Source organism: Trichosurus vulpecula, chromosome 8, assembly GCF_011100635.1.
Source record: "Trichosurus vulpecula isolate mTriVul1 chromosome 8, mTriVul1.pri, whole genome shotgun sequence".
NCBI classification, from domain to species: domain Eukaryota; kingdom Metazoa; phylum Chordata; class Mammalia; order Diprotodontia; family Phalangeridae; genus Trichosurus; species Trichosurus vulpecula.
In genome coordinates this window covers 138,401,692-138,419,207 of record NC_050580.1, presented here as the reverse complement: position 1 = coordinate 138,419,207, position 17,516 = coordinate 138,401,692, and the positions used below count along the sequence as shown (strand labels likewise).

At 36.6% G+C, this 17,516-nt stretch overlaps 1 protein-coding gene across 1 annotated transcript in view; it reads left to right on the top strand.

The window, feature by feature from the left end:
• Nucleotides 1-17,516, top strand: part of ADAMTS17 (ADAM metallopeptidase with thrombospondin type 1 motif 17) — a 506,671-nt gene that overhangs the window by 65,990 nt on the left and 423,165 nt on the right. The window contains exon 4 of the mRNA XM_036736388.1: nucleotides 13,724-13,896. Coding sequence (XP_036592283.1) covers nucleotides 13,724-13,896 — 173 coding nt within the window. The remainder of the gene's footprint in view (nucleotides 1-13,723; nucleotides 13,897-17,516) is intronic.

Here is a 17,516-nt window from a genome sequence, read left to right as displayed (position 1 = left end):
CATTGAAATTACACTTTCTTCTTTCTTTCTCCCATTTCAATCTACCCCTTTACTTTTTCATCCATTTCTCTGTATGCTTTCTTCTTCCTGACAGACTATTAAGAGATATTTTCTCTTCATTGTTAATCTTTGACTTGATTAGGGTTACACTACCTATTTCTCTCTTCCCTTCTCCTTTTTACATGCCTTCCCATTCTGCGGTGTTGTGAGGTTTAGCCTTCTTATACTATATCCATGATGTTTCAGGCCTGTCCCTCCTGCATTGTCACCATTTTATTTGACTTTTTTCAACCTCTCCTTGTGTACTTTTAGAAAGAATTTTCTTAATTGTGTTTCAGTTGTTAATCCCATAGGTGTCTTTCTCTTTTTAGTTCCTATTCTGTTTTCTGGGTTAATTTATTTCATTACCTGTGTTTTCCTTGATTGCTTTAGTTGTTTACTTTTATTGTATTTCTGTTGATAGGGATGTTTGCAAAGCAAATAATCTGCCCAGGTCTGTTTTCCTTTGGAGGAATGCTTCAAATGCGTTTTAAAAAATGATGATGTATTTGCATTCACAATCAGTTGTTCTCTCTCTTGTTTCTCTTTCCTATGCAAAGGAGAGTTGATCCTGAGAGGTCACAGCAGTGTGTTACAAGGTTTGGGGATAGTCAATACGAATATGTGGAGGTGGGAGATGGGATATTGTGCATGAGGACCAGAGAGAAGGCCATTTTATCCCAACTGTAGAATGTGGGCAGGGGAATAATGTATAATAAGGTAGAAAAGGTAGTTGGGGCCAGGTTTTGAAGAGTTTTAAAGGCTAAATTGAGTAACTTGTGTAATTTATCAAGACAAGTGACACAAACTGATCAAAGATAACTAGGTACTCTCTTATTGTCTTCTTCCTCATCTTAAACATCAATCAATTCCCTATCACCCATTTTTGTTTGGTTCTTTCTGGTCCAAAAAAATCATTTTCTTTGGCAAAGGAAAGAGAAACAAAATAAAAATTAAGCAGATCAGACTTCTCTCTATAATTTTGACTTTTTCATGCCTGACATTATCCTTAATAACATCATTCTCTTCCTTTGTTTTCACTCTCTATTACTTTTTCTTCTTTTGATTTTCTGTATATTTCTTTTAAAAAGATGGTTGAATAATCTCTGCATCCTCTTAAGTATCTTCTGATAGCTCCCTTCTTTCTTCCTGACTGGAATTATTTCTCTATCTATTTTTAGAACTTCATTCTTGAGATCTTCCTATTACTCTTGGGAGGGCATCACTTTTAATGATGATGATTATGATGGTAAGCTAACATTAATAAAATGCTTTCAAGTTTTCAAAGCATTTTACACATATTAAATTATTTATTCCTTACAACAACTCTGCGAAGAAAGTGCTATTATACTTCCTCCCCATTTTATGGATGAGGAAACTGAGACTGAGAGGTTAGTGTCTTGCCCAGAATAACACAACTAGTAAGTTTCTAAGACATGATTCAAATTCTGATTTTCTTGTCCAGCACTCTACCCACTGTGTCACCTAACTGTGGAATTTAAGTCTGTGGAATTATGTGTGAGATTCTAACCCTTTCTCTTCACCTTTTGAAATTTGCTGCCCTCAAATCTAGGTGCATTTCAGACTATGTATCTGTCCTCTATTTTGATATCATAATCCCAAGATATAGAGATCGTTCCCCCTTCTTTCTAACCCCAATGTCACAACATTTCCATCATTTCTACTCTAGCAACCAATTCCTTGTTGGTTAGAATGAAATTCAGAATAGAATTTCTCCTTGTTGGTTTCTCTACTTTTTAAAAGATTAAATTATTAAGGCAAATTAATAAATTAGTAGTCATTCTGATTTGGGCAGATAGAGACTTTCAGTATTTATTATATTCAATTATATGAATAACTGAACTCTTAGTTATGTTATGATGCTTATTTCTGTTTCTTAAACTAGTGTATTGATTATTTCTAAGGTGGTATATAATATATCCCATTGACAAAGTAGCTTGCTTCTGCTATTACTGATCTTTACCCAGATGTTCTCTACCATACTTTCCCCATCTAGTTCCTGGATTTCCATGGCTATATCTTCTTAATATATAATGCTACTTGCATCTTGCTCCTTTTTACCCATCATATTCTTTTTGAATAAAATATGTCCTTTTAGAGCCATATCCCAGTTGTGAGGTTCATCATCTCAGTGATATCCATAGGGTAAAATTTGTCTGCTTGGTTTAAAATTTGTCTGCTTTGGTTTTGAATACTACCTATACTTTGTGCTTTGTGTAGTATGAGACATCTGAGGTCATGGGTTCTATTCCAGGCTCCATTCTTATATCTGCTCTCTTGTGAACATCTGGATGTTGCTAATATTGTTCTTATTATTATCATCTTAGATTCTGGCATAGATTTTTTAAAAAGCCAAAACCAAAACTCTCTTATTTGGAAAGTTAGTTTTTATATGACAGACTGTCTTACTCCTAGCCACTGCACTTCTTCCTGGCAATCAGCCCCTCTTGTTCTGCCCTTTTCTTGGAATCCCCTTATATCTGAAATCTTCTTTGCCTGGAAATGTCCAAACTAGAGGCTTCTAGTTTCCTGACTAATTTAGAACCCCTGTTCTCATTACATCAGAAGTTGGACACTAATTAGCGTCTCCTGAGGAGGACTCTTTCCCTCTGTAAAATGTCCATACCTCTTCCGCTTTCCTGACTTACCATTGTGAATGTTCCCCAATGGCCCACCCATTGAACTGACAAGGGCATGATGTAGTGATGTGCCAAGTCCCGGTGACAGCCTTTTGCAAAACCATTATTTTTCCCTCTTTTTCTTGAGTCTCTCTAGTGATATCTCTGATTGCATCTTTTACTTTGCCTGACTGACCAATAGTAGTAATCAGCTATTATCATTGGATATCTCTAGGTAAGTCAAGCAGCTTTCCCTCAAAATAAAAGGGCCATATTTGCTTTTAACATTGACTGTGTTGCCTAATTCTTTTGCAAAACTCCTTTTAAATTAGACTACATTAGATTTTTTGACATTTCAGTTACTCTGTATGATTCGTAGATATACACAGCAGTTTTTTCTCTTTCCCTTGCTTTTCAATTTAAAGCTCTATTGATATTTGTAATAGGCAAGGTAAATATATTTTTTACAAGCTTTTCTTAAGTACATTTCATCCTTGGTCAGTGGCCTATTGTTCCTAATCCAGAAATATAAATCCCATTCTCAGACACCATATTTTTAACCAACTGTTCACTTTCCCAAAATAAGGCCCTCTCTTCATAATTATTATTCTTAATAGACAACATCTGTGCCCCATAAGGTCTTCAGTTTCCATCTTAAGATTGTAATCTTTAGTGTGTTTTCAAAATTCTTTCTGAGTATATATGTCAATTATGCTCATTTGAATGACCAGAACTGGTTAGTATTCATCTCATTTGACAAGTCTCTGTCATATGTTAGATTTGTGTCCTCAGAAAATGATAGACCTGTCTTATTATTATCAGGTCAATAAATAGCTTCCCTGATTTGCTTCTTAATAGATGCCATTTGTATCCATTAAACTGTTGAAATATTAAACCACCAATCCTCAAAGGATCACAGAAGTGATGCATTCTGCACTGGACTATAACCCTTCTTGGGACAAAAAGGATTAATACTAGAGAGGAATTTGTTCTCTTCTCCTCCATTGGGCTCTTTCCTTAACATGGCCCCAGATGATGTTGCTTTTTTGAATGGTGGCCATTGCCAGGAGAAAGTTAACCTCTGCCACTAGCAATCAAAATGCTATATTTATTTTTTTTATTAGATTTTGTTCATAAATGTTAGAATTTATGTTAAAAGTGATAACTCAATATTCGTTGAACAAGGTGAGGTAGTGTTGCTGGACCTGTTGAGAGAACAGAGAGATCCATTTACCAGCATTTGATGAAGTCATCTCTTAGGACGCTGGCAAAGTGAGAGTGTGACTTTCCTACCCTCCATTCTTCACCCATAGCCAGTTTTATTTCCTCTATGTATGTTTTAGCAGGGATAATTGTTCCTGATGAATTACTGTCTAGAATATGTTTCTAGGTATAGATTCCTTGACAGCCCAGATGCTGTTTGTTTTCATAGGAAACAAGCTGATCTGGGGATAAGGTAGGCTGAAAAGGAGGGTTGTTCTGATTGAAACCAATGCATAAGGCACAAGAGTTAAGTCAAACACAAAATAATTTAACACCAAAGGCTTGTGCTTTAGGATAGATTTTTATTTTTTCCATTTGGATGTTTTCCTTTTCTAGTTTAAGATTGTATTTTGTGTGTGTTTCCCATAGCAATATATTTTAAAGTCATATCCTTCTAACAAAATATAAATGTAAAAAACAATGTGCCTTTGGGCCAGACATTTTGGAAAGCAATTTAGGATTAACTTAAAAATGATTAATGTACATATGTCCTTTGACCTAGAGAGTTCCCTGCTTGTCATAAACCTGAGAATGTTACAGACAGAAAGATTGGTCCCATATTCACCAAAGTGTTCATTAACAGCACATTGTATGGTAGCAACAATACTTGAAACAAAGTCGAGGCTCATTGATAAGGGGAAATGACTAAACAGATCGCAGTAAATATTGCTTTGTAAAAAATGATAAATATGAAGAATTTAGAAGATAGGAAGACAAAGGAACTGAAGTAGGGTGAAGTAGGCAGAAGCAGGAAAATAATTTTCAGAGTGTAAACAGAAGCAAGAAAAAATCTTTTTAAGAAATTATATTGACCAAACTTAGTACAAGAGAAGAATTGAGAAAATGGCCCTCCTTCCTTTTCCGGCATCAGTAGGGCTCTATGCACGTGCAATATTGTGTATACCGTCCAACAGTGAATATTTTGGTCTATGTTGCTGAACTAATTTCTGACCCCTCTTTTTTAAATCTTTGCTATGAGATGGTTCACCATGTAGGGGAAAGATGAGAGATATTCATAATTGAAGTTGAGGTAAAAACAAACATGTCAATAAAAATAAGATAAATTTTACAATAATGATTTTTTAAAATTGACAATGATTCTGTCTTGGCTTCTGTATCATGGGGAGGGGGTCCACATTTGCAAACAGAAAAGGTTGCATCTTGATTTCTTTATTTCTGTTCAGTGCTCCCTGTGGTTCTGAGATTTTTATTATTCAATAATTCTTAAGTACATGATAATTTTAATGTTATAAAAATGCATAATCAGGAATACTTTGTCATTGCCAAACCTGAAATATGCCTTCTGGCATTAACTGTAAAAATGATACCAAGGAAGTCTTTGGTTCAAGGAGGGGTTTAGGGAAAGAGCTAGGCTCTGTCTTGGGAGTTTGGTTTCAGTCTGCGTTTTGTTATATAGGCAAGGAAATCAGTCTGTCCTCTTTTCCACAGGTGGTGGATAGGAGCGATTACAAATTACAACTTTGGAGTTGCAGCTGTTAGTGTTTGGTAACTCCCTAAACTGGCAGCTCTCCAGTCTTAAATAAAATTTAATGTTTTATACTGGAATCTAAAATGGAGAACTTGTAATGTTCTGAATTTGGCAAATTGAATGTTTTGGTTTTCACTGTTTTTCAAGTAGCCATTTATAATCCACAGATGTTACAATCAAACATTTCTCATAGGATGTGTTTATGTAATTTAGGGAAGAAAAGATAAAAATTATATGGCTTTTTTTTGCTATTTGGTAACTTTTCTAAAAAGGATGGTAGTTGATGTCTTAGGCCAAAATTATTTGCATAACATTACTGGGATTGCTATTGAACAGAGAGAGAGAGAGAGAGAGAGAGATTGAGGTTGAGACTGATTGATTGATTTTGTATATGGGTAAGAACCCATGCATTAAATATAAATATTAATGTATAATATTGATGCCCGTGTCATTTTTAGATGGCAGTTGAGCAGCTAAGGATGTTTCTTGTGTGAGTCTATGAATTAGAGATAGTGAAGTAGAGGAAGCAAATTAGAATGAAAGCACGTTAATAGATATTTACATATTTTGATGGATCTGTGACCTCATGCATGTGGGCACAACCTTCAGCCTTGTAGATCGCAACCCTTCTGTGTCTTCTTATCCTGTATGATTCCTATCCATGTCCTTCCATAAATCCTCCAGTCTGTTAAATTCACTAGAGGCTTTCCTTAAGGTCTTCAAATATATTTCATGGATACTAGTGTAGTACTTGAATTACCTGTGTTATGGCCCTGCTCTTGTATGTGACTGACTTATTTCCTTTTTTGAGTCATACATGCTGTTGATGATGCCACTTCTTATATGACAGTCAGGGTTATGATATGCTGGAAGCTACAAAGGTCTACCATTTTTCTCTTCACTAACGTTTGGGTCACGCATAATTCTAATTTTTGTGAGGTTGTCTGATTAATATCCATCCACTATCATTGGCAAACATTCATTGTCAAAAAAAATGGGCATTTGTGTCAGAAAACAGCTTGTGACTGACCACTGACAGTGGTACATAATTTCCAGAATGTATTTTACCTTACTCTCTTCCTCTTATTAACTTCCGTCCCTAGTTTGTAACTCATCTGCCAAGACTATTCAAGTACTGATAAGTCTTGGTTGCCTCATGTATAAAATGATGGAGTTGAGCTAATGTGTTTTTCTGAATCTCTTCCTTCTTAAATCTGTGAGTCTATGGTAATAATAGCATTTATATAGCACTTTAAGATTTGCTAAGTGCTTTACATATGTTAATATAATGGCCTGGGACCTGATGCACAGAAATTTTAAGGGTCCTTACCCCGGGTCACATTGGGAAGATTTGAGACAGGTTTCAGAAATCATCAATGGTTAGAAATCAGGGCTTGATTTATTATTTTATTGATTTTCTAGACCAGACACAGAACCAGATTAAAATGTAATTGTGAAATATTTAACAAAATAAATAAAATACAATAGACTATTGATAAAGTTAATACAAGATTTTCTAAGTCAATGTGTAGCCTTCAGGGATGCTTATGTACAGTTTAACAGACACTGTTTCCATTTGAATATGACACCACACTGAAAGGGATAGAGGAAGGATTTATAATTCAGAGGGATAAAAGAAAGAGAAATTCCATTCCAAAAAATTTCAAAATACATAAAATATTTGATTATCAATCTACCAAAGCGCATGAAATTCTTGTATAGATTCAATAATAACAATTTAAAAAGGAAAAAAAATCAGAGATATTTGGGAAGATCTGTATCTGTATGACACAAAATGAAGAAAGCAAAGCTAAGATAAAATATAGGCAATGACTATAAACCAGGCAAATTAAGACAACACCAAAGAGCAAAGATACTCTGGTCAGATTCAGTGAAAATCATAAATAGCAGATTATTAAAGTTTTTAAAAAACTTATTTTCTGTTAACAAATGAAGAACCATTTATTCCACAAAAGTGGAAAGGAATATGTACTGTCAGACACAATTACTTATTAAGTGATTTTACTTAGCTGTTTGGGGGAAGAAATTTTGTGTGTTTATTGTGACTGTGTTTTTGTCAAAATCAAGTATCAATAGACTTGAAAAACAAAAATAAAGAAAACCAAAATAAGATAATAATGTTTGGAAAAGTAGCTGGACTTGACCAAATCTACATAGGAGAAATCCATACTGTAGGCAACACAATTTTAGAAGCCCTTAGGGATGAGGTTGGAGGCCAAGAAAAAGTGGAGGTGATCATTGTAGACAGCCTTTTCAAAGAGTTAAGCCACAAAGGGAAATAGAGACATAGGATGATAGTTGGTGGGGCTGGAAGGATCAAGTGAGGTTCTTTTGGAGAATGGAGGAAACATGGACATGTTTGTAGGTGGTAAGGAATAAGCCATCAGACAGGGAAAGATTGAAAAGAAGTGATAGAGTGAGGAGGGGTGTGGCAGAAGGAGCAATCTGCTGGTGGAGACAGGATGGAATGAGATCACTTCTGTAGATCTTGGTAAGGAAAAAAGCCACTTCATCATGCAAGACAGGAATTAAGGAAGAGATAGTGGCAGGAGCCATCTAAGATATAGGAGATGAGAAAGAAAAGAGAACAGAGAGTTCATAACAAATGGCCTAATTTTTTTGTTAAATATGTGGCAAGTTCTCATCTGAGAGAGTAGGGAAAGTAGAAGCCATGGGAGGTGTGAAGAGGTATGAAAAGATTGGAGAGTAGGATGGTGAGTTGATAAGGGAAGTATAGTAGAATTGCCTAGCACCAGTGAGAGCCCAGTTGAAGTTGCAACATAGTTGTAACATTACCCTGTCAGAATTATTGTGTGATTTTCTCCACCTTCATTCAGCAGTACATGGGTAAGAGTAATGAAGGCTTGTTACTGGGGCCAGACCTCAGAGCTGTCTCAACTTTCCATGTTAGGGAATTCACATTTTATCAGCTTCATTCCTTGTCCCAAGTGACTTCTGAGGGGGAAAAGACTAGTCTACTCTGGATGCCACTTCTCTTTCCTTTGGGCCTGATATATACCATATGTGCTCTGGCATTCTGTCCCATTTTTCCTCCTCTGTTCTTTAGTTCTCTGGCTGAGCATTGCTGCCTCAGGCTGAGTACACTTCCGACCTCTCATACCTCCCTTTCTTCTGCAAGTGGGTTAGAAGAGTTGAGGTCCTTTGCTTATTATCACAATACAGTTAGAGAAGGAGCAGAGTGTGCTGGCAGAGACTTCAGCAACATCAGGGAAATTCCTGAGTGTCCCACAACTCAAGCAGAAGGTTCAGGTTGAATGACCTGACAGAGGATGAGGGCTGGTCAGGAGTACGGTCTTTTGCATAGTTGTCTAGCAGGGAAACTATGAATGATTGAATGAAAAATCATTTGTTTCATGCTTACTGTGTGGCAAGCACTGTACTAAGCACTGAGTGTGCAAATAAAATATCAAATAGTTTTTTTCCTTTAAGGAGCTTACATTCCAAGGAGGAAACAACACACATAATAGAATGGTGTGTGAGGTTCATGGTCAGAGCCACAGGGGAGTAGATTGAGACACCCTCCCCAAAAAACAATCACAGAGTTCACCTCAAGAAATGGAAATGGGGATGGAATGTGGCATGGTGGCTGCTGTGGAGATGTTAGTAGTGAAGTCAAGTGTGGTTGGAATCTGAGCTAAGATGTAGTGAATTATTGAGGTAACTACCAGTCAGCGTGGGTGAGTAGGGCCTAGAGTATGAGTTCTAAACATGAAGGGGTTAAGTTCCTTAGGGCTTGATGTCTAGACTGGACAATGTAGTGGCTATCATGGAATCCAGGCTTGGTTAGAATTTCTAGGAGTTCTATTGTGTGACTAAGAAAACCACCAAACAGCAGAAAGCTCCAGGCAGGAAAGAATTGTCTTTGCTATTCAGCAGAAATTTTCTGTTCCTTCCAGACTTGATGACTTAATGCATCCAAGCACGGAGACCCTGTGTTGGGTCAGAGAGCCTGATTTGGGATATGGCCTATATATTGATTTCCTTTATGCTCAAGGATTATATTAATGACTCTGATCACCATTCATATGTGCAAATGTGGCTAAAAAGTCCCTTCTGATTTTATATCTCTTTGTCCTCCCCTTGCCCAGTTATCACATTCTAATTATTATGTCTATCCATGAATCTGTCTCATGCATCTTTTCCCCTGCTACTCAAGGACAGAGACTGCCTTATGCTTGATAATTTATGTTTGTTGAACGAAGTCACAATTTGTAGGAATTGCTCCTGTTTATGACTTTTCCAATTCATTTGGTGGTCTGCCAGATACTTTTTGCTTGAAAAGAATCCTCTCTCTAGCTCTCTTCTCCCCATCTTCCTCCCCACTCCCTAACTCCTAAGATGTCTATCTTAGATAATAGTAACAATGGTATGGAAGGGTGGTGGGATGGGCATGGCTTGAGGAAAATTGGATAGAATAATTGGAAATAAGGTAAGTTAAGGAGATTGCTGAGAGCGCTATGCCAAGGTAGTTGCAAACTCATTTACATGCATGTTCTTCTCCATGCAGTCTCCAGGTATTGACAACTGGGACTTGGGTGATTGATCTAGCTGGTAGACATATTAAGGCCCCTGAAGTCCTATTATGGATTTGCTTCATCTTGCCAAAAATTTTCCTCTTCATGCTTATGCTTTCTACCTTTGATCAGATGATATGCCTTTTTGCTACCTTAAAACAATTTTTAGTGTTAAAAAGGAAAACACAAATTACTACAATCGTCTTATGACTAACTTATTAATTATGTAGCAAATAAGAGTTTGGTTTTTGTTTGTTTGTTTTTGACCAGGGATTGAATCAGTGTAAGCTAATGATCAGAGCAGAAAAGAACAATGATCACACTTGTGAATTATAATAACAGTAACTAGCATTTTTTATGGCTCTTTAAGGTTTGCAAAGCACTTTATAAGTATTTTATCCTTAAAAATATCCTGGAAGGTAGGTGTTATTTTTTCACATTTTTCAGATAAGGAAAATGAAACAAGCAGGGGTTAACTAGATCAGGGTCATGCAGCTGGTAAATATCTGAGGTCAAATTTGAACTGCGGCCTTCCTGACTTCAGGTCTAGTACTCTGTTCATTGCCTGTCCTGACTTCCTATTTTCATTCTATTTTAACTGTTTCACTTTTGTCTTTGTTTCCCTAGCACTTAGCCCAAAGCCTAGAACTTCTTAGCCACTTAATAAATGCTTGTTGACTGATTGACTTAAATTCCAAAGGTTAATGGTTGTTTATGTCAGTCACAAAAATTAGAGTTCAAGTCATTCCTCTGACATATATACCCTGTGTGACCTTGGACAAGTCATTTAACATCTTACATATAGGTAGCCTGTTTTGTTTGCTTAGTCATTTTTCAATCATGTCTGACTCTTTGTGACCCCATTTGGGGTTTTCTGGGCAAAGATACTGGATTGGTTTGCCATTTCCTTCTCCAGCTCATTTTACAAATGAGGAAACTGAGGCAAGCAGGATTAAGTGACTTGCCCAGGGTCACACAACCAGTAAGTGTCTGAGGCTAGATTTGAATTCAGGAAGAAGAGTCTGCCTGACCCCAGTCTTAGTATTCTATCCACTGTACCACCTAGCTGTCCTAATAAAATCACAGGCCTGGAACAAAGAGGTAAAAATCTAAGATAAGACAGAATCAACTGGTTTTGATCAGAGTTATGGTTGAAGACTTTCCTGCCAGGATGGAAGTTGGGCAGTATTTGATTAATAGGTATTTGGAATAACTTTGTAGAATGTAGAATTGCTGTAGACTTGGGGCACAAGTGTTGAAGTTGACCAATTTTAAAAAGTTTGACTCTTTGTTCAATCAGGCAGACTAGAGGTTGATACTTGATAGATCCAATTCGAGGCTAGAGGTAGAGAAGGTAAAAATAGGAGCCAACATCCCACACCAAAGCTAGCAACCTGACTGAGGCTGGAATCAAGACTGGATGATAGGAGGTGCAGATAGATACATAATCATTGAATGATCTGGGGAGAAAGAGGTTGGTGTGAAATCTGAAAAAAAAACAGCTGAGATCTCTTCTAGATGGATACATTTCTGACTGAGAAGCTTTATGGGAAGTGCCACTTTTTAATAAGTGGCTCAAGGATTTGGGGGAAACCTGTCTTTAGGGGAGACAGTCTTTCCTGGATTTAAGAGCACAGGTGGCTATGATTTTATGCAAGATGGGAAAATATGCTGACTAAATGAGCATGACTTCCCTTGAGTTCTTAGGCCTTTACTGTCTTACTGTAAGAAATAAGAATAGGTCTTTGGAAATGGGAAGGGTTAACCCAGCTGATATCATACTTTATGCCATAACCAGAGGTGTTTCCCTAGGAAATGCTAAGTCTGATTAATGTTAAATGATGAAATTAGGAGATTCAAATGGTTTTGTGGAATTAAAGAAATTTCATTAATAGGTAGTCATGCCTTTTCATGGATCTTCATGCATATTGGCTTATTATCAGAGTATAGTCTGATAGAAAAACAGTTAGCTTGAAGTTAACATCAGGTTTAAAGTGGAAACAATTTATTAACTCAATAATGATTCTTCCCTCCTATAAAAAAGCAAGCTGGGCATGGTGGAACATGCCTGTAATCCTTGCTGCTGGGGAAGCTAAGGCAGGTGGATCACTTGAGCTTGGGAGTTCTGAGCTGCAGTTGGCTAAGCTATTTGGGTATCTGTACTAAGCCAGCATCAATATGGCAAACCCTTGGGAGTGAGGGTTCCACAGGATACCCAAGGCACGATGAACCAGCTGTGGTCAGAAATGAAGCAGGTCAAGTCTCTTGCCTATCTATGTCAGTAGTGGGATTGGGCCCCAAGTGGTTGCTGCATTTCTCACCTAGGCAAGATAGGGAGACCCACTCTCAAAGGAAAACAAAAGAAAAACAAGAAAAAGAAGAATTCAATCTTTCATCTTAAGTAGGATATATATTCATAATTATTTTATTATGTTCGTATTATTTTCTACCTGAAGGTACGGCTTTTGTGCTGTTCACCATGTATATTTTCCTTTTTATGACCTTCCCAGAATAGTTCTTTTAGTCTGCTTGATTGTCATGCTTCCTTATAGGTATTCTGTACTACTATACAATAGGTATATTCTGTACCATTGACAAAATTAACTGCTGTAGGAACCCCTCCAGAAACATCTTGCAAGTTGAGAGTCATTGAACAGTCAGTGTCCTCATTAAATAATTTTAAATTGTTCTCCACCTGGCCCCTTAGTCCCCTCTCCCTTTTTATTTTTACCAGTCTGTCACTATCACATCTTCCAGTGATGTTTTTCTAGAATTGCAGAATTTCCAGTTTCTAGAACTGCTTTGATTATGAGGCTGTCCATGTGTTAGTTCCATTTAAATTCTGAGTCCACTGGAGTTTACTTTCATTTTTCTTCTTTATTCTGTGTGTGTGTGTGTGTGTGTGTGCTTGTGTGTTTGTTACTCTTCTTTCAGTCGAACATATAAAGTTGTAGCACCAACTATTCCTTAGAACTATTGCTTTGAAGATTGCACAGGACTTTGTTTTAGCTTAGAGGTCAGTCTAAAGGTGATCTTCCTGGAAGTACCATTACAAAAATTTCTGTGGAGAGACTCATTTGTCTGGTAATTGTAATGGCAAGCAAAGTGGGACTTTTTGCTGTTTTTTTTCTTTAGGAGTGCTTCTCAATACCAAAGCAATCAAGTGCCTTTGATTGAGTCTTGCTTTTTTTGTAATCGAGTCTTTGATTGAATCAAGAGTCCTTGATTGGAAGTAGTATATATACTCTGAGACTAGGATTTTGCTTTGGGCCTCACTCAGTGGAAGAGTGTTTGTGTGATTTGGCCAGACCAGACTCTGGGTACCCATTAAGGGGACCGCAGCTTTGCAAACCCAGATGTTGGTGCTTCTCTCTCTCTCTTTCTCTCTCTCTCTGGTAACTATGTATGTATTGCTGTGGACAGACAGAGCCCTGTCTGCTGATTTGTGTTATTTGCTCTATTTATATAATTTTTGCTTGTAATTTGTGTTTGTGTTTTCTCTCAAGTTCAGGGTACTGACTTTTCCCCCTGAACTAAGAGAATGACATATGTTTAATTAAAGTGAGATTGTAAACCCCTTTCAGTTGCTTTCCTTCAGAAAAGCAGATAAAAGAACCTATGCTAGCAGCCCTCCTGTGTGCTGGTGTTATTGGTCTTACACCTCCACAGCAGCTGCTAGTAACATTGTTGTAACAATAATTTTGAAAAAGTCTCTTAAATATCTACTTTTTTTCTAGAAAAGAAGAAGGCAAAGAAGAGCAAAACTACTAGTGACTGGAGAGAACGAAGGAATGCGATTAGACTCACCAATGAGTACACTGTAGAAACACTGGTTGTGGCTGATGCTGATATGGTCCGATATCATGGTGCTGAAGCTGCACAGAGATTCATCCTCACTGTGATGAACATGGTATGATCTTAGAGTTCCAGCTTTTCTTTGTTCCAGTGGTTTATGTTTGAAAATTTTCTGTCTTCTTGTCACTGTTGTATTGCCAAGCTAAAGGAAGGAATAGGGGATGCAGTGTATTCTGAAAGATCTCCACTCCTTTTAGTCAGGGTTTCTAAGAGGAACAGTCCACTGTCCTTAGTGCTAAAGGCCCTTGGCAGTATCAGTGCCAATTCAAAATTCCTGGACAATTTCTCTTTGTTGTATCTATTGGAGAGCCCAGGTGCAGCTTAATAAAGAGATGAGTTAAAAGCTAAATTTTAGAGGTGGAAGAATCCAGTCCGCTCATTTTACATAAGAGGAAATTGAGGCCAAGTAGCCTTTCTATCTAAAGAAAGTCTCTATTGGTTCAACTCATTCTTTTGGGAGGAATCTCAGCTGTTGTTGTGCACCTTGGCCCAGCCTCTACAGGGCTGCCCACTTGATTTCTATAATTTCTCATCAGATCCTTGAACACATATCAGTCTATTTCATTTGTCACTTAACCTTGGATCTAGACTCCTTTTTTGACTTGAAAGCATGCCACCAGTAAGTGATAGAGCTAGAACTAGATAGCAGCTCTCTTGACTTATGAGCCTTACTGCTTTCACTGTTCTACAAAAGGAAACTTCATTCATAATCTGGTAAGCCGGATTATGGTTTGAATGCCAGAAGTGAGTTTGTTATTTATAAAATAGGTGTTTTTTGTTCAATGAATTTTACACTGATAACTAACGTTGGTAGTAGTACTTTAAGGTTTGCAACAACTCCTTGAAGTAGTCACTATGTATATTATTAACCTCATTTTATAGAGGAAGATAGTGAGGCCCAGAAAGGGATGCCTTGCCCAAGGCCACACAATTAGCAAATTTCAAAACTGGGTTTCTCCCAACTCTTTATCCACCACTTTTTGCAATATGCCATACTATTTCCCAATACAATATAGATTCTCCTCTACTTTGCGGTATGTACATTGAGATTTTCATGAATATCAGGTTTTCTTTGGTCACGTTCGTATGTTTTAGGCTTAATGTTATTTAAAGTCAAGGTTGATTCTGGAGTACTTTGAAGACAGGGTTCTTTCCATCGAGTTACTGTGTGGAGCCTAGCTCACTTTTGAGAATGATGAGGTCTGTTTTTTTTTAAAGCAGCAATTCAAATTGTAAGATAAACTTGAAACAATTACTTATTTTTAGGATGTGGTGTTCAGGACAATATGGTGGCCCTAGGGGGCTCTACTTTATAAAGTTGCACTTGCTGAGGGTCTCATCAGCCGTTAATGATGCTTAGCACTGTTTTCTAAAAAGAAAAGGAAAAAGCACTTTCCTTCATTTGCACAAATTCAAGTATAACTCTGTGGTATGGTTAATGATAGGATTCCAGTGCAAGATTCTTCACAAATGTAATACCAGAGAAGACCTAATGGCAGGTAGCAATTCTCTAGACCCTTTCATTTGTGGGCAATTTATTTTCTATACTTAATTCTATTTTTAAAGTTGTCCTAGGGCATAGGTATAAGGGATAAACAGTTATTATGGTAAGTAAAACAGCAATGAGAACATATAATTAAGGCTATCATATTTATTCATATAATTTCCTCCTTTTTTTGGTGGGCAGTGACTTAACTGTTAAAGTGGAGGGAAGAGGCAGGGAAGATCTGGGGTGGTTTTTTTTCCCCTACGGTCTGTGTCTCTGAGCAGCAGCAGAGTTCCAGCTCTGCTTCAGGCAAGTCACTTAACCCCTCTCTGACTCAATTTCCTCATCTGTAAAATGGAGTCTAGCTAAGTGATCTCTAAAATTCCTTCTACTTCTAAATTTTAGGATTTTATGAGTTCCTGAAGGCTAAATATGAGAAACTGATAAAGGTGTGAATACTGGTTAAGCACTCTTCCATTTGCTTTTAGCAAATTGGCTTTAATTAAATACCGTTCACCTTAAAATGCTATGAAAAATGCTTTAGAGTAGCAACTCATTGCCTTTTTTGTGTCATAAAGTAAGTTAAAGCAATATCTTACATTTTATGCAGTACCTGAATAATACATATAATGGTAATTATTTTATTTGATTCTTACAAAAGCCCTAGAAGACAGGTAGTGAAGCATGACCTTTGACATTTGTCAAAGGATTCTTTTTGAGAATAATTGTTTAAAAATTCACAACTAAAAGAATGATGAATTTCAGCCAGAGGTTAGTGAAAATAAAAATGTAACTTTATATCATCCAAGCTCATGGATTTCCTGAAATCTGTGGATCCCAGGTTGAGAACCTCCCTTTATAGTCTCAAGATCATCTTTACTAAATGAATGCATAAATACAGAGATATATTGAGTTGGAGCATGAGATTGAGATGTAGCCTGGGGATAACCTATAAGAAAAGTGTATTTTGATGATTGACAGAATAAAGAAAAAACTAACATTTTCATGCATTCTACCTTTGATGCTTACTAATGCTATGACCATAGAGGTCATTTAACCACTCAGACTCAGCCTTAGTAACTATTTACTAAATTAGAAATGGGTTGTTATCTTCTGTGGAAGGAGTTCTCATATGGAATCACAGATAATACATTAATGAAATTTATTATAATGACAAATCACTTACATCTGAGGTTTTGGGGTTTTCTGGGCTAGGAGAAAATGAAGAAGACTGTATTCCTTAATTTTTCCAATAAACATGAAAAATATTTACTTTCTGATAATGGTGTTTTTGTGAGAAATTTTTATCTGTAGTCATTGAAGTTTAATAAAAATCCATGTTGAGTCATTTTGCCAACTAATTTGGTGAAACAAAAGAATTCCATTTTTAAAGATTCTTGTTGGGATGTTAAAAAATATTCTACTTTACATTTAAAAAATAATCTTTTAAACTAAGGCGTTAAAGAGTGGTAGTGATTTAAGTTTATATTCATAGTTTCTTAGCAGCTGTGCCCAAGAATCTTGTCATTAGGGCAGAATTCTCTTGAAGAAACAAGCATAAACATGAAGCAGTGATCCCTTGAATGTTATCCAGAAGACAAAATGTTTCATGTGGGCTTGCAGGAATAAAAGTGGTTTTCTCTTTGGATTTCTATGCCTGTAGTAGTAGATGGTAGCACAGTTCCAAATGCATTTTGTGGAAAGCTAATGTAAACAACTATCTTACTTCAAAGTAAATATGGTCTCCAGTACAATCTTTACACTTTCTTTTTTTTATTTTTTTTGTCTTTTTTTCTTTTCTTTTTTTTAATCTTTATACTTTCTATGTACTTAGAGAATGAAGGCAAGAACAAAGGAGGAAAAACTTTCCTCTCATGTTGAAATAAAAATATATGTAATGTTATGTTAAAAGTAGATTGACTTTTCATTTTTCTTTTTATGATATTGTCATCAGTTAAAGCTGATGAAATTCACCATGTGGCTTTATATTTCTATTTTCGTTGTATTTTATCATAATTTAAACCAGTTTTAGCCAGGGATGCAATAGAAAGTGCTCCAAAAGATAACTTGGTAAACTGGCAAACCATACTCTGTAAAACTGAGATGATGGTGGATATAAACTGTCTAACTTAGAGAGCTGTTGTGAGGAAAGTGCCTTATTAATGTTCAAGAAACAGCTGTACAGCTAG